The sequence below is a fragment of the Rhinatrema bivittatum genome, chromosome 5 (genome assembly GCF_901001135.1).
Source record: "Rhinatrema bivittatum chromosome 5, aRhiBiv1.1, whole genome shotgun sequence".
NCBI lineage: Eukaryota > Metazoa > Chordata > Amphibia > Gymnophiona > Rhinatrematidae > Rhinatrema > Rhinatrema bivittatum.
In genome coordinates this window covers 352,484,365-352,507,325 of record NC_042619.1, presented here as the reverse complement: position 1 = coordinate 352,507,325, position 22,961 = coordinate 352,484,365, and the positions used below count along the sequence as shown (strand labels likewise).

The 22,961-nt window shown below is 43.9% G+C and overlaps 1 protein-coding gene and 1 long non-coding RNA gene across 4 annotated transcripts in view; one reads left to right on the top strand and one right to left on the bottom strand.

Moving 5' to 3' along the window:
* The window catches only part of LOC115093024, a 49,180-nt gene extending 42,308 nt beyond the window's left edge, over positions 1–6,872 (top strand). For both annotated transcript variants that reach the window (XR_003857147.1, XR_003857146.1), the window contains exon 3: positions 6,395–6,872. This is a non-coding gene — a long non-coding RNA (uncharacterized LOC115093024). The remainder of the gene's footprint in view (positions 1–6,394) is intronic.
* The window catches only part of RASA3 (RAS p21 protein activator 3), a 353,769-nt gene that overhangs the window by 3,553 nt on the left and 327,255 nt on the right, over positions 1–22,961 (bottom strand). For both annotated transcript variants that reach the window (XM_029604621.1, XM_029604620.1), the window contains 4 exons: positions 21,364–21,446; positions 18,176–18,384; positions 7,140–7,243; positions 2,497–2,680 (listed from right to left, as the gene is read on the bottom strand). In XM_029604621.1, the coding sequence (XP_029460481.1) occupies positions 2,497–2,680; positions 7,140–7,243; positions 18,176–18,384; positions 21,364–21,446 (580 nt within the window). The remainder of the gene's footprint in view (positions 1–2,496; positions 2,681–7,139; positions 7,244–18,175; positions 18,385–21,363; positions 21,447–22,961) is intronic.

Genomic DNA, 22,961 nt, shown 5'->3' with positions numbered 1-22,961 from the left:
CTAAAAAACCCCGTATTAAAAAACCCCACACTAAACAGATCTCTCGCTAGCGCTGCCCCTCCCTGCACCGCCCATGGTTAGATAATCGCCTCCGTTGCGTGCCATTATCACGCGCTCGCACAGAACCGGCCGTGCGCGAACACCTTTATCACAGACCCGTCCCTAGGGTTCGTGCGGGAAAACCGCGCGTACAAATGCGCGCAGGGTACGCGCTGAAACCCGCGGTGGTAACGTTACCGCCGTTTATTTCATGGGCCCCCACCGTCCTCTTCCGCTCGTTCCGCTTCCTGCCTGCAGCTCTCTCCTCCTCCTCCTCCACTCGTACCCTCCCCCCCCTACAGCCTTCTTCCCATTCCTCTCCCACCACTGCCCCAACTACAACACTTTCGCTCTCTTTCCTCCACCCAAAGCTTTCCCATTCTCCTGCAACTCTTCTCCCCCCACAGTCCTCCCCTCCACCCCCTATGGGGTTGGCCTTTTCACTCTTCTCCTCCTTCGCCTTCTCACTCTGCCCCCTCTATATCCCACCCAACAGACCCCTTCCCCTCTCCTCCGCTCCCCACCACAGAACTCATTCTCTCCTCTCCTCCCCTCACGCCCTTGCATCCCTCTCACTGGGCTGGTATAAGAAAATGTGAGAGGAGAAGGAGCTACATTTCAGCGCACATTTTCTCTAGCCACGTGCTGAAAAATGAGTTAACTTCTGATACAGGAAAGCTAATGGTCAGCAAAGGTATTGGGATTTATTAAAAAAAAAAAAAAAAGTAAGCAAAAACGTCCGCACGTGAGTAGAAGGACGTGCTCGGTCTGGTGCACCTTATTACACTGGCCCCCTCCATTAATATGAGCAGGATTGCATCAAACACGATTTGTAGGTGCACCAGATGGGCGTAAACTGACCAGAAATGGATTTGGTGGGCGGGGGTGTACGGGATAGGTAGGGATTAGTTAGTGATCGGAGGGGGGTAGAGGATGGAGAGGGGGGATTGTTAGGTGAGTGAGGTAATGGGTGTGTGGGGCAGTTAGTGAAAAGGAGGGGTTGGTGTCCTGGGCTGGATTCCTTTTGATTCCAGACTTGAGTATCCCTAGGTGTTTAACTCTGTTTTGTTTTTTTTTAGGTTTGGAATTCTGGGTCAGAGAGGGAATAAAAGTTAATTCACGTTTCCGGGGCTAGTGTTTGGCCTACGGTGCTGTGCCAGTGTGGTCCTGGAAGACCCGAGTCTGGCATCCCCCCCCCCCCCCCTCTCGGGGATCCCAGGTCTGAAACCCAGCTGGCTCAACACCGTAGACTAACACTAGCCCCCCCCAGAAATAGCCCCACCTCTTACCCAGCAGTTACATTTCCAACATTAAAAAAAACAAAACAAAACATGAATTAATCCTTCAGGGCTTTAATGCACTTCCCTGCATTGGAGAGCAATAGCCAAGGTCCTTCTTAACATGGAATTTACACGGAGGTGCACTAATTTGTGTGCACGCACTTTTAATCCCGTCTGTGCGCTAAAGTTGTTGTTAAAGTGTGAATAAAGTTATGTATATCAAAATGTGCATTTAAATGGTGGTAAAAACGTGTGCTTGACCCAGCCCACCTTATTGCATCAGCCCTGTTCCTTCCCCTCTCTCCTCTACACCCCCCCCCCCCCTATGAAATCACTTCCCTGCATCTGCACACTGCAGCCCCCTCTTCTGGACCCTAATTAGGTCCAAGCATACCACCTTCTCCCAACCCAGTATAAATCTGCCCTCCAGCCATGAAAATTCACTCCTGAGAGTGAATTTTGGAAACTGTGATAGTTTGTTGCTTTCATGTATACAGGAATATATTTAAGGAAAGATATAAACAATACGAAAATAAAAGCTAACCAATACAAATACTTCTCTCTACTAACATTTTTTTTAAGACATCAATGTGCAGTGCATTTCTTAAACACTGAAAAGTACAAACAAATTATAGAAGTAAAAAATATTTATATTTTATGATTTTAGTTTGCCTCCCACTTAGAACAATTTCATATTCAGTCTGCACAGCTCATATGAAACTTATGGTTATAGATGGGCCAACCAAAATCTATCAATTCAAAATAAAAGAAATTATCATTAGTGCATCAGATTAGATCATTAATTCAGACGTAGCTGATATACAAGAAAACCAAATCTTTTTTATAGACAGATGAAGACACTTAGCATTTTTGATCGGTCTCCAACAAAGTGATATGCAGATTCTTTTCATTGCAATTGTCAAACTCCAAGATCAAAGAGGAGGTTTAGATAATATTTAAAAAAAAAAAAATGTCCATTTTGCTACATGGTATATCCACCCAACATATGAGCTGAAAACAAATATGTGCAATAATTTAAAAGCAGGCACGGGCTCACCATCCTTTATATCATAACTGTGTCAGTCACAGGTATGTTAGAGGACCTCCTCTGATAGCTGGAAAAATTAAGTTCCCTGTGTTTTCAACATCCTAATATCAAGTTGCTTAAAGTACTTACTGGCTTCCGTATTTTGTCTTCTTGAACTTATCCCTCTTATACTGGGCATGTTCCTGTTCCAAAGTTCGAACAGCTGATAGGATTTGCCTTAGTGTCTTGTAGGTTTCCTGTGGGTCATCGATAAGGAAACTTGAATACTCTTCCTGTTCAGGCCCGTCGTAAACAGATTTGCTCCCACAAGCCTCTGAGGACAGAAACGAAAGCAGACCATTTAAGAGAAAAGCAAGCAAACTTTGTCTTCTGATAAAAAAAAAGGAGGTTAACAGTTTTGCTTAGTTCTTAGCGCACGCAAAGCAAACTTTCTCATGGTATAGGGCAGCAGACAAGATTTCCTTCAGCATTACTCATAGCCGTGGTACGGATGATTAAAATATCTGCAAACTGGATGCATTTTAGCTGGCAAAAACACACACCTCACAGATCTCTCTTATTTTATGTACATGGTGTTACAAAGACATGCTAAAAACCGTGGTTCAAGAGCAGCTGATAGCTCTGTGTCCTCGGTCACATTTTACCTTATCATTCTCTTTCTGCAAATGAAGTATCATACAAACTCAAAAGGAAAAAAAAAACAATTCTCAACTTATCAAGAAATCCAACAGAAAAAAAGATCTGTTCTGAATGTATAAGGGACCCCACGATGGCAACATGAAAGCTGCTGCTGTGCAGAGCTCGTCACCAAAATTGCATTTGGTATTTTTTTTGGTTAAATTCTTGTTATAATGAGGAGGAAATGGAAAGGGAAACCTAAAAGGCCTACCAGTGGGATGTGATGCTGCAGTCCAGGATCAATGGATTCACGCCGAATGCGGCCAGTGTTACTGGGGGGGATGCGAGCTCGACTGCTACCATAAGCAAGAGTGCGGCCACCCAGCTCGAGTACGAGGTCTCCTTGAGACCCCACAGATCAAGAGGCCAGGCCATGAGAGTGTCTGTGCTTCGGTGGCAGAGTAGACGCCAACCGAGGATGCCGGGGCTGGCTCTACCATGTTGGAATCTGTGCACAGTCACGTGAGAGAGAAAGGATGGAGGAAGAGACATCGATCTCAGAGGTGAATACTGGAGTAACCCAAGAGCAGGACTGATTTGCTTGAGGAAGGGAGTGCCTGCTCAGGGTCCAACTTTCCCCCTCTTCTGGAATGGATCAATGTACTACTGCAGTAGTTAAAGAAGGTGGGCCCAAGCCTACTTAAAGCTCCAAATTGTCACCTTGAATTTACTGTAGAATGCACTGATAAACACGCAATCGCCCGTTCCGATGTGTTAAACTGAAATTGGTATTTTATCACGTTCTGTCCAGCATGTCTCACAGTAGAAGGGGAATCAGTCTCTCAAATACATAGGAAAAACTGAAAGATTGGAACAGTTGGTAGCTGACATTAAGATCATAATTTGGGATAAAAATGGCCACTCAGCCCAAGTTGGAGCAGTTGGAAAACTTCGAGACCACCTGAATTTCTTCAATTTTTCAGCTTTAGAATTTCTTCAAGGTTGCTGCTGTGTCCCCCTTGGAGGCCTTTCAGAGGTATACGAGGGAAATTTTAAATATTCTGTCACAGGCGTAAGCAAGGTCCTTTTTTTTATTACCAAGAAGAGCTCCAGAGTGGTAATCAGTTGCCTGAGGCAGTTTAGATCTAACTGGATTCCTGGAGTGATTCTCACAGGAGACTGATAAAGCTACTCTGCAAATTACTTTTTTCTTTTGAGCAGGATTTAAGATACTGATGTTTCTGTTCTTTAAGAACAGGCAGTTACTGTTTACAGCTCAATGGGTATGGGTTTTCCCAAGACCTTTCAGGTCTATCCAGTACCGAGCGGTAGGAAGAGCTGCGTTAGTGCCTGCGGCACCCGCGGTTGCCGCACGCACAGTGCAGCTCACCTACCGCTCGATCCTGAACACTAATTTTATTTAAATGTAAACCGCGTCCGTGAAGCCTTAGGCCCGCGCAACCCATTTTACTGGATAGAGCCCCTATACAGTATCCTGGGTGCGCGGGCCTAAGGCTTCACGCCACGCTGGTATCTGTCATTTCAAATGTCATTTGAAATGACAGATACCAGGAAGTCGGGTCCGATCGGATGCAAAAGTAAGTCGCTTCGCCGCTGTCATCTCTCTCCCCTCCTCCCGAAGCAGGGCGCGAATAGCAGCCTTGCTCTGGGAGGAGAGATGACAGCGGCGAAGCGACTTACTTTTGCATCCGATCGGACCCGACAGCGGCGAAGCCAAAAAAAAAGCGAAAAAACCAAAAGGTGACCCGACCCGACTTACTTTTGCAGCCGTCCGCCATCTGTAGAAGATATCGTTGCTCCCCTACCTCCCCGGGAAGATGGCTGCCAGCACGGGGCAAAGCGGCCCCTGTGCATTCAATTGGCTGCTCAAGACGTGACGTCAAATGTCGTGACGTCACGTCTTGAGCAGCCAATTGAATGCACAGGGGCCGCTTTGCCCCGTGCTGGCAGCCATCTTCCCGGGGAGGTAGGGGAGCAACGATATCTTCTACAGATGGCGGACGGCTGCAAAAGTAAGTCGGGTCGGGTCACCTTTTGGTTTTTTCGCTTTTTTTTTGGCTTCGCCGCTGTCGGGTCCGATCGGATGCAAAAGTAAGTCGCTTCGCCGCTGTCATCTCTCCTCCCGGAGCAGGCTGCTTTTCGCGCCCTGCTCCGGGAGGAGGGAAGAGTGAAGCGGCGAAGCGACTTACTTTTTGCTTTTAAGTTTTTTTCGCTTTTTTTTTTTTTTTGCGCTTCGGGAGGAGGGGAGAGGACTGGGGCTGCCCCGGAGACCGGCACCCATGATCGCGGCCGGGGCAGGTGAGCGGGGGCTGGGGGAAAGCTTGCCACCTACCCTGACCCCTGCCTCTACCGCAGGGGTCAGGGTAGGCGGTAAGTTTGCAGGTTAAACGCGCGACAAACGGCAGGGAAAACTAGCGATAGTCGGGGCGCGGGTTACGGGATGCTAGGGAATAGCTAATTCGCTCGTTTGCATGCAATATGCATGCCGCGTGCGGAAGGGGTTGCCCGGGGAATTTAAGACGCGGTAGGAATAGGTTAAAGGGGATTCGGGATCGCAGGAAGGGCTAACGCGGCCGGAAAGTGAGTAGAGAGCCGGTTAGGGACCGGGAAACCGCGGACGCACTTTACAGGATAGACCTGTTTGTAAGGTAACATGGATGCTTTGTTTTTCAAAGGTCCAGTTTCTGTGACATCCCTGTATGGGTACGATTGATTTTGCTAACGTAAAATATGTTTATTACAACCCTACTCGTAAAAGGTTTCTTGAATTCTAAAAAGATAAGGAAAGTTCAGCTAGAGACAGGGGCTGAAGATGGTTTTTTCTTGAAGTGATGAGGCCAGCCGGAGCCTCTAATATTTTTCTTATATTTTGTCAGCTCCTAGACTTTTCTTATTGGGCCCCTTTTTTTAGTTAGTTGGACTATGGGGCTGATGCAATACAGTGCGCTCTGTATAACCGGCAATCGGACGCGGGTTGAATAGGCGCTAATGAATCCCCTAATGCAATAAGGGGATTAGCGCCTATTCAACGCACGTCCGATGCGGAGCGAGTCTAATAGCGCTACTCACATGCAAATGCATGTAACTGAGGTTATTAGCATTCACTCCAGAAGCAAAAACAAAAAAACAAAAAAATCGTACGCCTAGGACTCACATCTAGCGCTCAGAAATTAACGCCTGCCTGGAGAGCTCCTTAAACCAGTACAGAAAAGCAGATATTAAGTAGGAGGAAAAACAAGCAAAGTTAAAGAATTAAAAAAAAAACCTGGCAGTCGAGTGCAGGAAACAGATGCTCAAATGACAAGCGTCTGTTTCCTGAACCCCCTGGCTGTGTGGCTCTGTGGTGTTTAGGGAAACCGACTTCGATAACGTCTATTTTTCTCGGCAGGGGGAAATAACCAAGGAACCCGACTTGGGTCCTGAAAGATGAGGAGTGGCGGGGATGCCACCGTTCATGGAAGGCCCTCGAGTGAGGTGATCCAGAGGTTGGAGTTGCGATCCCCAGGGAATGGCTGCCAAGCCTTCAAGGAGGATCCTAGAAGGATAACGTGAGGACTCAATTGTGGTAAGAAGAACTGATGACTTTATATTGGATTGGTATTGGTATTCTGGAATCTATTTTGGAACCAATGCGCACAAGGGGTATCATGAGTGCGTGAGAAGATCACAGAGTATCAAGAGAAGAAGGGGATGAGGACAAAGATGCTACACCAATTTCAAAGAAACACCTCGTGATAACGTCATGGAAGCTGACGCTTCTACACCCTGTAATCCTCTGATTTAACACTAGTCACGTGACATTATTTTGTAAACTCTGTTAGGAACTCCAGAAAATACAAATTTTTTTTTCAATATACCTTGGATTGAGTCCCTATTTTACCTACAGGTGTGAGTTATTGGGGGATAGAACTGGGAGAGCAGTGAGAGGGTTTCATAGAGGGAAGATCTAGGTGGTTTATTTCCCTTTCCAGAGCAGGAAAATTGCCCTTGCCTCTGGGTCTAGGTTGACTACACTATCTGTATGACCCATTTACCATCGAACCCTTCTGAGACACTGGCACTGTGCTTCCAAACAGGAAACAGACCCGCCCACATTATATGTGCCTGTCTCGGGGGAGGGGGGTTACACTCACCTTGCATTTTCTCCAGCTTAGTCACATACGAGTTATACAAGGAGTAGATACGCTCTGTCTCCCTGTCTCCATCTATAACTAGTTGTATGTTTGCTGGAAGGCCCCTGCAGATAAAAAGCAAAAGTAGAATGTTTGGGACAAAGTTAAAATAATAAAAGCATTCAAATTCCTCCTTGAAACTAACTTCCTAATAATTCTCAAGCCGATATATGCTGCAATCAAAATGTGTTAAAATATATAACGGCATGTATAAGACAGGAAGGAATTATTTTCTTTGAGTAGATACCAACAACCACTCATACTGACATTTATCCTGACAGGATGTCAATATTTTTTTATAAATTTAGGGTTTCAGAAAGACTACAGCTCAGGAGCACATCTCATGCTCTTAAGACTACAAAAAAAACCCTGCCATATATACAATATATACATGTCATCAAATTCCAAAGGAGAGAAGACAGGTAGAAGAGAAGGTTATCAAGAACACAAAAGGCTAAACATTAGAAAGCAAAAAAGCTTCTAGGGCAGAGTTGAGGGTTATCGGGTAATTTTATAACAGACATTATACATTTTCAACCAATTTTCAAAGCAAATTTACATATGTAAGTTAGCTTAAAAAATGGTTGACACAAAATTACATCTGCTATTTAGTGCATGTATTTTTGCTAAGAGAATTTATGTGCATATTTTTCAAACTCAAGATGTATGTGTGTAAGTCCCAACCCCACCAAGACTCCATCGCTGGAACACCTCTCCCCTCTGTGTGTAAAAGTATGTGCATACAAGTGTGCACGTACATAATTCTATATGCATAATCAGTCGCACAATTTTCCGAAGGGCATAAAGCACTACTTTACCTATAGAAGTCCCTCTGGAAATTTCCCTTACAATGACTTCAATACCCAGAATGCCAAGGGGAGAATGGAATCTTAGGGCCCTGGGGAAAGGGTCAGAACAGTATGGGCAGAGATCCTGGAACCTCATCGAAAGAATTAGCGGGAAGTGATGCAGAGGAACAAAAACAGTGGAAAGTTTAAACCCATGATGGAGAACCATTCCAGCTTTCTCCACTCCTGGAAGGTGGAGTCTGAGACATGTGAAGAACACAGTAAGCCTCAGAGAAATTTCTACTGAATGTTTGATGTAATTGCCTCAGTGGGGAAAGGGAGCTGCGACAGGAGCAGAATTACAACTATCAAAGTAGAGGGGAACCAGTACATTGAATCGGTAATTGAGAGACTATGGGAGAAAATGTGTGGCCAAGGTTATGAAGTTTTTGGGACAAGATTTTGTCACTGGGAGACATAAAAAGTGATTTAAGCTTGCGTTCCAGTCAATCTAACTTGGTTACAAAGCTAACATTATGTTGAGAGTTAGACAATGAGTTATAATACTACCCAAATGCACTGAAAGAAACTGAGCTACAAGGACATACTCTGAGCAACTTTCAAAGCCATTTAATGCAGGGAAATTGTGATTTATCTGAAAAATATGTCCTCTTTCAGTATGGCTAAAAGTAACATGCTGTTCTACAAGACATACTTTCAGATGCTTTTAGGTGAGCAATCCCGGGAGTGTGTTTTAGCAGGTATAAGAAAAGAAGCAGCATAAACTTGGTCAAGTCTACTGTTATTTTCCTTACAAATTCTACCAGCACAAGCGGCAGGTAACTTTGCACTCCAAGCAAGTTTCAATGGGAAAATACACACACAATTCATATTTGAAATTTGGTGCAACGTTCACTAGGACAAAGCACCTATGCTCCAAGTTAGACAGTCTGAAAATTGCTCAAGGTCACATTGAGAATCAATTACACAACATGGTTGAAAGATGATCAGAGGATTAGGCTGTTTCTTCTCATTTCCTAATGCCTATGTGGTAATCCAAAGGAAGTCAAGTGAGAGAGGAGATTTGAAAATTAGTATCCCAGGATTTTTCCTGTCTTGTAGGTGGAGAGGTTCTGTGGTCAGTGCTTGTCTCCTGCCAGCAGGGGTCCTGAGTGGGCCATGTATTCTCTTTGCTCCTCCAAGCTTGGCTCGGAGGTCTTGCTAGTGGCTATGCAGTTTATAAACTGAGCTCACAATCGGGCTGACGCGATATAGGCGCATGTTAAAGGGGCGTTCATGATCGAGCGCCCGGCTCCCTTAATGCGCGCCTCTCCGAGGCACCCAATACAAAATGCAAATGGGCTGCCACAGTAAAAAGGAGGCGCTAGGGGAAATGGCGCGCCCCTAGCACCTACTCGGCAGTGGCCACCCAGGAGAGGTGGCTGTCAGCCGGTTAGGAAAACCGATTCTCAATTTTAAGAGCGCCCGTTTTCCTAGGCTAATCGTTGGTACAATTAAAAAAAAATTTTTTTTGGGACAATTCTAAATTTTTAGTTCCTCCGTCTTAATATCACCATGATATTAAGTCAGAGGAAGTACAGAAAAGCAGTATTTTCTGCTTTCTGTACACTTTTTGGGTTCCTCCAAAATTAACGCCTGCTCCGGAGTAAGCATTAATTTTAGTGAGTAAAAATGTGCACCTTGGGTGCACATTCTTTGCATGGGGAGGGGGACATGCGTTTTGGATGTGCTAACCCAGATTTTGCATGGGGGGGTTATGGACGCGCGTCCAATCCTGGATTAAACCATGCGCTGCAGCCAGCAGCACCAAAGTGGCACCAAGTGGCACCAAGTATTGCACAAACAGCTGAAGGCACCACGATGGGAGAATAAAGCACCAAAAATCTCAGGAAAAACCCCAAGGCAGTGGCAGAGGGTCAAAGCAGCAGAAAGAGTGGCATGACGACCCCAAAGCATCATGGGAGGTGCAAAGCAGCCACCCACAGTGGCAAGGTTTCAAATGAGGGGCAAAGGGCAGCAACCAAATGAGAACAAAGTCTTAGATAGGGAGAAACCAGAGGAGATTCCTGGAGGAGGCCTTGCGTCATTTCTTTTAAAGCATTATTAGGAGAAGGGGCTGGCTGTATAAGCTTGGACTTGGGCTTCCCTTTTGCTGTGTATAATCTCAGCCCTGCCAGTACCATCTACCTCCTCCTCCTCACTGGAGGCTAAGATGCCACTGACTAGAAGCCCAAATTCTGTTCAGTAACTAGCTGTTCAATATCCTGTGATTTAGGGAATCCAAGGATACGAGTCGTCTTCTGCATATACTGCCAAAATTACTTGAGAAGCAGTCCTGGTTTTAGGTGCTGCACTTTTGAAGTTTGCTGGTATAATCCATCAAAGGCAGAGTTAGAATGCTTGGCAGTGGCAGACACTGTCAGCTGCCTGGTTTTGCCTTTGTTGTGCACTACAGTTGTACAATATAATACTAGACCCGGTAACTCTCACACAGTTTGTGCAAAAATGTCTCTCAAACTGTGTATATGTGCGCTGTCTCCTTGTACACAGATGCACAAATTCTGAGGCAGAGGAGAAACAGATAAAACTCAGGATGGTGTTCACTGCAAACTGCCTCTGAAGTTAATAGCAGATACAGATTAGAAGAAAAGACAGCATCGAGTTTGGGGTTTCATAAACAACACAAAGGCATAAAATTCCCAAAGCAACATGAAGGGGGCAAAGGGAACCAATGATAATGGGATCAACAACCCAAAGCAGTGAAGACACCAAAGAACAGCAAAGGCAGCACCAAAAGTGACATAAATATCCCCAAAGGAACCACAAAGTGATAAAACTATATCCATAGTGGCAGGTGTTCTCCAAGGCACCATGAGAGAGCGAGGAGCAGGTGGGGCAGTAGCAGTGGCAGACTTAGACAGCAAGGGATAGAACCAGAAAAGGAGGTGGGATGGAAGGAGAAAATTCTATTTTTTTTTTACATTTTATTTTGGGGATAAAACACCCCAGTATAACAGGGTGAGAGACCAGGATCCTAGAGGGGGGTACAACAAAACAGTAAGGTGGATAACCAAAAAGGAGGTAGGTGGAAGGAGAAACTTGTATTTTTTTTCAATTCATATTTTATTTTGGAGACAAAACACCCCAGTATAACCAAGAAAGAAGTAGGGTGGGAGAGCTAGGCTGGGATCCAAGTGGAAAACAACATAAAGGCGTTGCAACAAGATATAGCATCAAGGGCAGGGCAGTTAGAGTGGTAGCATGAACCCCATAGCGTAGCATTGGGGGCATGGCAGCTAGCCAGAGTGGCAGTAACATATCAAGGTATAGCATCAGCGGCATGATAGCTAGGCAGAGTGGTAGCAAGACCCCCAAGGTGTATTCAGTCACCCTACCACTCGCATGAAAATTCTGGGAAACCCAGCAAAGGCAGAAAATTTCAAGACCACCAACTTTTCTATTAAATCTGGCACCAGACTTGAAGACTCAAGATGTTCCGTGCCATTGAAAAGACATGTTCACTGGGCACATTGGTTGGTGGGTGAAAAAGATAATGCTGAGTCACCTTGGCCAGATTGCAGACTTATGTGCCCAATATGCCAACGGATCTATGACTGTTGTCAATGGGCTCTAACAGATAGCATATCGCAGAAATTTCTGCGGGTGCCTCCTTTGCTGAGGTAGGGTGAGGGTCTTTTGAGGTGGAGGAGGACATGATAGCTGGCAGGATTCTGCTCATGTTCACACTTTCCTACATTACATCACCACTGTACCTCTAGCTGTGGTGTTCCTGTTCACACATTCTATCTGCTAATATCTCCCTTCATGGAAATGAGATGCTGGGACTCTTTCACCTGTGGATCACAAACCGTAGCAAGCAAGTAAGTATTGCTTTCAGTTAGAGGTCTCAGTCTCTCTTGCCCCTGCTTCTACAAGGAGTCCACAGACTGCAACACCTCTGTTTTCATTTCTTCTTGCTTACAGAAATGTTCTAACTTTTCCTCCAGAATGTTTACTATGGGAATGACTCCACCCTGGGTGTTGTTTCTAGAACTCAGATCCTCCTCCATGGCATCTTTGAAGGGCTTCAGGACTTGTATAAGATGCCTAGTGGTTAGAGCAGTGGGCTACGAACCAGGAGACCAGGGTTAAAGTCCCACTGTCGCTCCTTGTGACCTTGGGCAAGTCACTTTACTCTCCATTGCCTCAGGTACAAAAACTTAGATTGTAAGCCCTCTGGGGATAGAGAAATACCTACAGTACCTGAATGTAAACCGCTGTGATATCTCAGATCGAATGTCGGTATATAAAAATAATAAAATAAATAAATTACCCAAACACGATGCCCCAGGAGGCGATCCACACCTCTCTCTCTGTTTCCAGAGACAGGTCATGAAGGGGTGACTGTTGTTCTACTAACCAGCATCAGATAGATGGAATTTCAGCGGATATCAACATCTTGAATCAGACACATTAGACATCGTAAATTCTTCCTGCTAATCATGGAGAATGCCCACCCTTCATGCTATGATAAGAATGCCCTATTTTCCTGCACATCTCTATCATGTCCTTCAGGACTAGAATCCCATGTTTATTGGGCCTCAGCCCCAGGACATCCCTCACTACTGGATGCAACAAACGTGCAAGGCAATAGATGCCCTATTAGCCTCCCCCACTTCCACTGCCCTTATCATATTTGCACCACTGTGTTACAAAACATCCTGCATGAACACTCCTGCCTCTTTGGTCTAGCTGCTAGCCCTCCAGTATCTTTTCTTATGGTTGTTAAAATATTGCATGAGGTACGGGTGGTTTCCATCACCTGTGTGTGCAGCACAGACCACCTGCACTCTGATGTTCAGTTTCTGCTAGCGCTGGTGTCTGCCCCTGCCTTGGCTCACTTATACCAGTGTGCCATCAAGGAGAGATAGGCATGTAGGGCATTCTGGCTGGTCAATATGTTGCTGGCAAAATGCACGCTACTCCCTCTAACTTGGCCAGCTGCACTTGCTTACAACTACGGCACTGACTGCACTATGACTTTTCGTGCACATATTAGTATGGCAATTAGACAGTGCTTTGTCAAACTTCGGGTCTTATCTGGTCTACATAAACTACTCCATGTCATATTTCCATATAATTGTACAAGCATCCATCTTTCCCATCATTGTCTATTGCAACAGTCTTTACAGGTCTCCCTTACCCCTCTTTACAGCTCTTACAGAAGTTAATTCAACTGCTCATCTCATTACTGGTCCAAGTGCCATCATATTACTCCAGTTTTGATTGAGCTGCATTGGTCCTCTATCAATGAGTGTATCAAATATAAGATAGACATTGTCACTTTTAAGTTGATTAATACCACCCCATCCCATGGTTAAATGCCCTTTAAAAATGTAAGCCTTCAAGGCATTTAAGGTCCTCTCAACGAGTGCTTTTGGACGTTCCTTCTCTGAAACCAGCAGGTCTTCATGTAACCCATGAATGTGCCTTCTCTATGGCAGCTCCTTCTCTCTGGAACTAATTTTCAATTGAGCTACATATGTGTGACAGCCTGAAAACATTTAGTAGTCTTTTAAAGAAGTATGCATTCAAATTGGCCTATATGTAAGCTGCATGTCTTTTAGACACGTTCTAAGCTATGTCCTTAACCTCCAGAGGAATCTATGTCCATATCTCCAGATTGTACTTTTGTTTTATTTTTTTATGTTAAATTATATTTTAGTATTCATGTTATTACTTGATTTATATTGTTATATTTTAACTATCTATGTTTATATATTATATTTTTAATTATATATGTTGTGTTGTACATCGCTTATAAGTGTTAAGCGATTAACACATTTTAATAAATGTAAATGTAAAAGTAAAAGTAAAGGGTGGAGATAACCTGCCTACTGAATGCAGTCCTGTAGGGCTACACAGCACAAGGCAAGCTCTGTTTCAGAATGGTCAGCACCAAATCTTTATAAAAGATTCATAAATTCAGCACTACATATAGCAAGTGCTATGTGCACTGTGGAGACAGAAGTGAGTAAACATATGTACATCATTTAAAAGAAACAAATGTATACAAATATAGCTTTAAACTGATATTAAATGTCTACAACTGAAGAGCCAATCCCCAACTACATATCATATAACTTCCACAGAAACGTAAGGCCTCTATCTCTGTAACTGGGGCTAAGAGGTACAGCGGACACTTAAAACCCCCCACTATCTGCAAGAGATGGTCATCCAGGGCAATCATTTCCCCAATGCACCTCATTACTTATTCGGATGCTCCTGTTATTTTGCTCCGGGACATTTCTGCAATGGTGGTTTGCCGCTGCAGACGCATGGCAGTCAGTTTGGGGAAACGTCTTCCCCTTTTCAACCCTTTTGCTACAGCTTCTGTATAGCACGGCAGAGGGGGCCCCCCCAAGCTAGTACTGCCACCCCTCCCCAGATGCCAATGCTAGTCAGTGATGTTTCTGTAGGTGATGCTGCATACCAGTGTTTCTTATATACCCCAGTATCTTCCCTATGGATGGACTTAATGCAATGAATACTCTGAACAAAAAACACAGGACCTCACACCTTAAAGTGCCTGCAAACAATGGAGGTCTGCCATGATCTCTCTGAATCCTTGGGGGCCCTGGTGATGCTAAGCATTGGAGCTGAGGCAGAGGGTGCACTGTGAAGAAAGAGGCCAGGGACATCACTCACACTCTACCTGACTGCCTCTTTTTCCCCTGTGTTATGCTCTCAACACCATCAGTATCATCTACCTCCTCCACCTCCTCACTGGAGGCTAAGACGCTGCGCGCAGGGCTCTCAAATTATCTTTGGCTACTAGCTCTCAACATTCAGGAAATCCTGTTATGATTAGAGCTCGGGTGGAGAATTACATTTAAGACTAGTGCTAGGAAGTTAGGATAAGCTCCTGAAGAATGCTATGTGAAGCCTCTCGTATGAACATTTGTATTTTTTGCTTATTATAATACATGGAATAATGGACATTTGAACTCAGTTTACGTTTCTGCATGGGTCTACTATGGATAATATGGACATTTTAAAATGATGGCCATTTAAATACATACAATAACCAGAGAAACTTGGCCTAGAGACCTTTTCCAGCATTTGGGCTTTCTGCTGAAAGAAATATTTTGCAACATTTAAAAGTAAGAGCTGTAACTAACAGTCAGTTGCAGAGCAAGTGAACCCTGTACTAGCAAGGCAAATACCGAAGAGTATGAAGACAACTGGAGATGAGCCTAAAAGGCTCAGCTTGCCAGACATCGATCGACTGATGAGTGCTGTAGAATAAGAAGTAACATATAAGTGTCATATGTATTTTCAGAGAAGAAACAACCAATGAGGAAAGGCCTCATTCAGAAGCTTCTTCCATATCTGATCATTTGGGAGAAGAGGTAAACTGCGTGTGATGTTGTGATGAACCGTTTTGGTCTCTCTTGATCCAAATAACCCAGAAAGCCCTGACATTTACGAGGGTGTAGGTTTGTTTTCAGGCTCCAACCAATAATATAAGACACATGCACTCCTTGCTGTTCATTGCATGAAAGACATGCAATCAGGTCCAACCAATGAGATGAAAGACATGCAATCTTGCTCCTTGATTGCATAAGACTGTACCATAAAAGACTGAGACTGGAGGCCTGATTTTTGGCAAACAGTCCCAAACTCTCCGGGCCAAAACTCCCAGCTCGACGCAGGCAACTTGGACAGATGACCAGGCCTTGAGTTTACTATATCAGACAGCCAGATTCAGCCCAAAGCAGATGTAAGCAGCCCAGCCACAGATGTTACCAGAAGGAGACAGACCTAAACCATGCTGAGGTGGGCTTAAGACCAGAAGGAGACACGCAGAGGCGATATAGACTCCTGCCTATGTTACAAGACACTTCACTTCAGGGAGTGGTAAAAAAAAAGGGAGGAAACTTGGGTAGTTAGAAGCATTATTTGCATATCATATAGTATGGGGAATTGAAAATTGAACACTGAAATATAAATTAACCTATACATATTTACCATCAATAAATTATATACCTACCTCAGTGTCTCAGAATCTTTGCCAGAGTGAGGGTCAGAACAGATGTATGTAGCACAGCTGCTGACATACGTTGCCTGTCATTCCATTTTTCAATTGTGATTAAATCACACAGGTACATGAGCTATACATTAAATATCCAAACTTTACATCATTTAAAACTTCTTTAATAATCCCAGAAACAATTCTTACTCAGAATCAGCTTCTGAAAATACTGCCTCCATTACATCAGAAGCAGTAATTATGGAGAAGCATGCTGATGGTTTTGGGTGTTGCAATTCTACTGCCTCTGACCTTATCCCTGCTCTGCTATTGCCAGCCTTAGATGGCTCTTCTGCCTTTTATCCATGCTCTAAAGCAAGAGAGAGATAAACAGATGGCAAAGGCACATGCTTTCCCAATTTTATTTCTTCTTATGGCTTGAACTGGTTTTCATGCCTGACTCTGTAGCTAAAACAGTCTCAAATTTAGGAACAGAACTCCCTTTTTCTCATTGCTACTGCTGCTTGTGCTTCTGACAGGCTAGGCTGGTCTGCAGGAACACCCAGTCCTCTGCTCCTGCCATATCCTCCTCTCCTTTTTGCTCACAGTGGCATGATGGAATTGGAAGTGACTACTGGGAGTTCTGTCGTCACAATATACTTTGATAATGTATCACTCACCAGTATCACTCTAATACTGACTATGTCTGTCACACTCAATCAAGTTTATAGACTGAGTTTACTTCAGCATTTAGCGAGCACTACCAACTTTCCAAAAAGAGTTAGCAGCTTCCTATTGGCTCAAATGATCTCTCTAGGGCTATCGCTCACAATGTGTGCAACAATGTCTGTCTCTCACATACAGTGTGACTGACTCCTTTTTCACACAAAAAAAAAAATAAAGACAATAAACTGACAAGGCTGGCAAAGCTATGCTTCTCTTCACTGCGATCTGTCTGCAGATAACCAATAAGGTGCATTGTGTAGAGTCAGACAAAAAAAAATCACTGCTCACTGCTTCTATACTCCAGTCCACTACCCTGCCCCACTGAACAGACAGAAAGCATTGCCTCTCTCCGCCACAGTGAGAGCACTATGGGCCTCATTTTCCAAGCACTTTACCGCGTGCGATAAATTCGCAAATCGCGTTAAAGCTAGGTGGAGAGAACGTTGCCCAAATCTCCTCTTGGAGTGAGTTTCCTCACTCCGACGGCCAGCAAATCTTCACTAGAGACCACTGTTCTTTCCGTAGGTCTCATGTGGAATGCGAAAGTGGCCCCCAACCCCCGACGCTGATACCTAATCCCCACCCGAGTTAGTAGGTGGCCCTCCCATAGGGATTAAAATACCTGTCTAGGGCACAGGCACTATAGTAAGTCTCTCTCTCTCTCTCTCTCCTGAAACAGGCTGTCCGGGACAAATGGCGAAAACATCGCCGCACGCCGCACGCGATGTTTCCTTATTGGAAAATGAGGCCCTATGACTGCAGTAGTGACAATAAGAAAAAGCCCTTTGCCAATGTCAACATTTTTCTCCATTTTTTAAATCTTTTGACTAAGCATCTGAAAAAAACAGCTTTCCCAGCAAAATTTTAGAGAGAAAATGGAGTTTCTTTGCACATACTCAGATGTCAGTGGGAGGATGTCAGCATCACTTGATTCAGATGTCGGCCATAAGCTACTTTAAAAAGCTTCACTTCGATTGGTCCTTCATGCTGCCTACTTGCCTATTTCTCCAACTTCGGCTACTATCTGACAGGCAATGGTTGGTTGCCATAGTTACCAGTTTCACTGCAGCACTTTTCAATAGGCCATAGACTTGAATAGGAAACAAATGAATAAAATTCTAACGAATGCACATCCCTATTGAAGATGGTCTCTGCAATAACCGGACAAAAGAGAGTTGGACGGGAATATAAAATAGGGGGGGGGGGGGGGGGAAATCTCTGAATCGTTGGGAATGAAGGCTCACGGTGCCGGATCTTGCCTGTTTGCGTGCATGAAAATATCTTAAAATTGCGCTATGTGATAGTAAGAGAGGAAGCTAAATAGTCAAGGAAAAGGCAAACTGGTATTTTGAAGGAGGTAGTTAAATACTGCTGAGTAAATCCAAACCAAGCAGAAGATTAAGGATGATACCATTTTGCTGCCCCCTTACCCAGTGCAAGGAGTGCAGCCTGAAGCGTTCTCAGAGGTGGCCCTGCAGCAGAGCCAGTGCCCGGTAAGGTACGCCGAGGGATGGTAGACCGTGAGACGTTTCTTGTTGCACTGGCTGACCTTGGTGAGGATATCGATCCAGTCTTTGGCTTCTACACAGTTGTTGGCCTGTATGTACAGAGCTCGCTCTGGCTGAATTACCTGAAACATCTTTAAAAAAAAATAAAATAAAATAAATTAAGGTATAAACACAAAATCGGAGACTGCTATCCAACCGCAGTGAGGTCCTTTTTGAATCAGAAAGTGATAAAAAAAAAAAAAAAAAAGCAACCTGCAAAACAATCTTAAAGTAGCACACGATCTTTAATGAGGAAAAACAACGGACAATTTTCGAAAATTTTTACATGCATGAACACGTGTTTAACAGCATAAAATGTTTTTTTTTTTAATCTGTGCCCCTCCCTCATCCCAGCTTCACTGCAATAAAAGTAGATTTCTCAGGTTGTGGCAGTAGCATAGTCTGTCTGCAGGCATCACCTACATGGAATGAAGACATCAGAAGCTCTGCCAAAAGTTTGCTATGAGAGATTATCCATATCACTTGCTTATTTAAAAAAATTATATATATATATATATATATATATATATATATATATATATATATATATATATATATATATATATATTGCACAGGGTTGGGTTTTGTACAGCTCTATTTTTTTCCATCAGCATAGAAGTCAGTCAGGTACGACATTTTTGGGGTGATCATTTCTGAACAATTTTTGGATGGGAAGACACCCTGTACCTAATTTTTAAGAATGATTTTTTAAAAATTAATTTCATTAAAGCCAGTTTAAGATGATACTTTTTGAGCTAACACATGGAATAGCCTAGCAAAGGGGGTGCCAGAGGCAGCAACAATGAAATCCCTGAAAGCCTGGGATAAATGCAGAGAGGGTCTCACGTTGCCAGGAAGTTAAGGAACGCCAGAGATGAACTGGGGATTACAATATTCTATCAGGAAGTAGAAATGAACGGAGTGGGTGGATCCTAACAGTCCTCATGTACTATCAGATTCTGTGCTTCCACATTATTGTTCTTTTGCTCTTCCCACTCATATTTGATGGGTTGCCTCACCCTTTAAACTCTCTCTCACGTTCCATTTTGAGAAATATCCTAGTAAAGGAATAATCTTTTGATTATTCCGGGCACTAACCTATTAAAAAAACTGAGGCCAACATTTTATTTTTGGCTCTGCCAGATTTATTTTACACTGGGAAACCCTACAAAAAGGCCTACATTTTCTGGGGCTCTGTCCGAAGCCATCTATCTTAAAATGGCGACGCCATCGCAGATAGGTAAGAAGTGAAAAGAGAGCACTGCTGTGTTTACAACTCGTTGAGATTCAGCCTCGCGAATGGGATTAAAGGTCCTGACTCCTGTGACAGAACCACCTTGAGATCTTTTCACCTGCCACAGCGAAACAGGTAAGAAGAGTTTTAACATTTTTATCCAAAGAACAAGACGCTCTCAGTGTCCGTCCCCCCCCAAAACTGCAGCTGAATAAATTTCAGCAAAGGGAGATTACATAGCATGGCTCATGAAGTGAAGATAGCTGAGATGCTCATTTGTGTGTTTGACCAACAGCTGCTGAGAAATGGCCGTGCTGAAATATCTCTGTGGGGAGACCTCTGGACAAGGAGGCTTAGTCAGGAACGAGCTCTTAGAGCCATCTATTGACAGAATTTTCCCGTTACTGGACGGGTCTGAAAACTATAGTAACCACTGTGCTGTTGCAGCTACTGATGTCAGAAGAAAGACCGCAGCTAAGCCACAAAAATTAAAATCCACAATTTTTGGAAGCCATAATTATGACCTACCAAGGAAGATTTCAACGAATTCAATACATTTTCTCTATCTATCTATCTATCTCTCTATCTCTCTATCTCTCTCTCTCTCTATATATATATATATATATATATATATATATATATATATATGTATATATACTAACCCAACTATAAGATGATCCCAATTATAAGGACATCCTTTTATATTTGGGGTAGTCCTATGTAAAACCCTTATCCACTGCCTCTTCCCCTGCATAGTCCTGGTGAGATTCTGCTGCTTCTTCTCACACCTGAGCATTTTGTGCAGCAGCCTTCAGCCTGGGTGGGGCTCCTCTCAGGCAGTTATGACCCAATCAGAATAGCATCTGCTGGGGCTCTCTAAGCATTCTTTAGGCTCGGAAATATGGGCTCCGCTGAGGAGACTGAGTAGCAGTCTGCAGCCAGGGAAGGGCAGCAATGCTTAGGCTGCAATTATAAGTTGGGTTTTTTTTTTTTGCATGAAAAATTAAAAAAAAAAACCAAAAAAAAACCTTCTCAGAATTGGAGCAATACAGTAACTATATATCTAATTGGCTAATGCAAGAAGCAAACCTTGGTTTTGGTCCAAATCCTAACACTAGCATAGGCGTTTGATGATAGCAAAACAGCAACAGACCAATACAGGCAGGCTGGCCATTTGGCCATTTAAAAATTTAAACAGTTGATTGCTTGGCTTTTAATATTTAAAAATAGGATTAAAATCACATCAAAAAATTAGGCAAAACAGAATGCCATTATTAATATAATGATATTCAAATTATTTTATTACATAGGAAAATAAAACCTCAGATTTTGCAAAATGGCAAGCATGAAAACAAACAGATCCAACTTTAAACAAAATAATTTTCCAGCACAATCAATTTTCTATAAGGATTTCTCATGCACAACTTTACCACCATATAAATACCATAAACAAAAAAAAAAAATGACTGCTTGCCAATATGACCTGAAACTTAACAGTCCTCTACAGTTTTTAATGTTTATGGGTATAACATGCAGTCAGCTATTCAAACTGCACCAACTCCAGGAAGTTACATTTCCACTTGGGAGATCTGAGCTTGTCTTAGGAATTGCACTGCTATAGGGCAGCTGAGGCTCGGCGCTCAGCATGCGTGAGATGCACTGCTTGCGATGGGTCTCTTGGCGGCCTAGTCCAGGGTCAGCTGCTGCCCTGGAGGTGGATCAGCCATGGCCCAACCCGTGATGGCATGTTACAAAGGTGAAGAAAAGAGATGTGTAAAAAGCATTGGAGAACTGCAAAATCTTTTAAGGAAACAAAAGAGGTTGTTGCATCACTCACATTTTTCATTTTGAACGACTCCTCTTCTAATTTCTCCACCGCCAAAATATTTTCGATTGGAATGCTACACAGTGGGTGGTCACCTACAGGAAGTGATCATAAAACTTCTGAAACTGGTAACCATTAAACGTTTCACTTCACACTCCAGTATTACTCAACAACTGAAATGTTACTTCTATGAATAAGTACGAATAAAGTAGCATCTGCTTATGACAACTCTGTGGTTAATATAATCATATCTGTACAGATTTAGCCTTGCAATTCTGCCCTCTTTTCAAAGTAATTCTTGCACAGAACAGTCAAAGTTTGCTGTGACAGTGGTACAGAAATTGTTTCATGCAGTGAATCAGGTCTACAGGAACCCTAAATTGCATGTTAAATTCAAATTTTGCCAATTTTCCTCTTCTGTCTGTAATTCTCTCCCTCCCCTAGGTAATTTTTTTGCCAGCCTGAGGTTCGGAAGGGACACCTGCTCCAAGACATGTTGGCTAGGAAAGGCTAGTGGTAGCCACGCTTCCTCCCTCCCTGACCCTGACTACACCACCTTTCGGTGTGTGCCCAGTTTGGACCAGCCCTGACCAATGGCAGGTCTGAACCTGGATCCCCTCACTTTAAAGGCTCATCAGCTCCAGGCAGCTCTTGAAAAGTACACAAAGGCTTCACTTGACTCAATGTTTTGAAAATTCTGTGGTGGTAACCCTGGCAGGCTTAGGCAGTTCTAAGTTTTATATCCACCGTGGATTTACAGCTCCAGATTAAGAAAAGTAAATGCAGAGATACAATGGTGGGAGGGAATCCAGGACCAGATCAGCCCATCAGAGTCGATCTGGGTCAGGAAAGAGAGCCGCAGGTCGCGTCACTGCGCAATCTTCTGCGCAAGGACAGCTCGCTGGCTCCCGAACCACTGCGTTTATCAAGGGAGGCCTTGACGAAGTTCAATACAGGAAGAGGCACACTTTTTTTTCAAGTGAAAGTCACGCAGTAATGCAATCTAACGTTTTATAATTCGGCCTTCATTGCTTCCCGAGGAGGCTCCCTTTATAATAATTCAAGGAGGCTGAATCTAATTGCACTGCTGTGAATCCCTAATTGCTCCTCTGCACGGCGTTCGGCATTCTGTTTTTAATTAACTGTACAAAACATGATTAACAGAGATTGAAGGGAAACGTCAAACTCTGTGAGTGGCTTTTGAGAACTCTCCTAGCCACGTTTCACATCACTTGCAGAGGGCAGAGAGTCCTGACCTGCTAAATATGCCCGCGTTACATTGGAAGCAGGGTAGCCATGCACGCATACCCTCGGGTAACGCTGCAACAAACATTACCGTGTTTAAAAGGCTGGTCTTCGTCTGCCGCCCCCCCGCCACCTTCCTCCCCGGCAGTCAGATTAGCAGCGGGGACGCGGTAAGCACGCTCTGCCAGTCTCTGTGGCCGCCCCTGGCTCCACCCCCCCCCCCCCGACCTCTCTCATGCTTCCCAATTATAAAAGGCAGCGCACGCACACCATGAGAGAAGATCGGGGAAAGGGGGACAGGGAACACGCCCTTACCGTGTGGCCGCCCTGCTCGCCTGCTGTTACTCCTCCCCGTCGTATCGCGT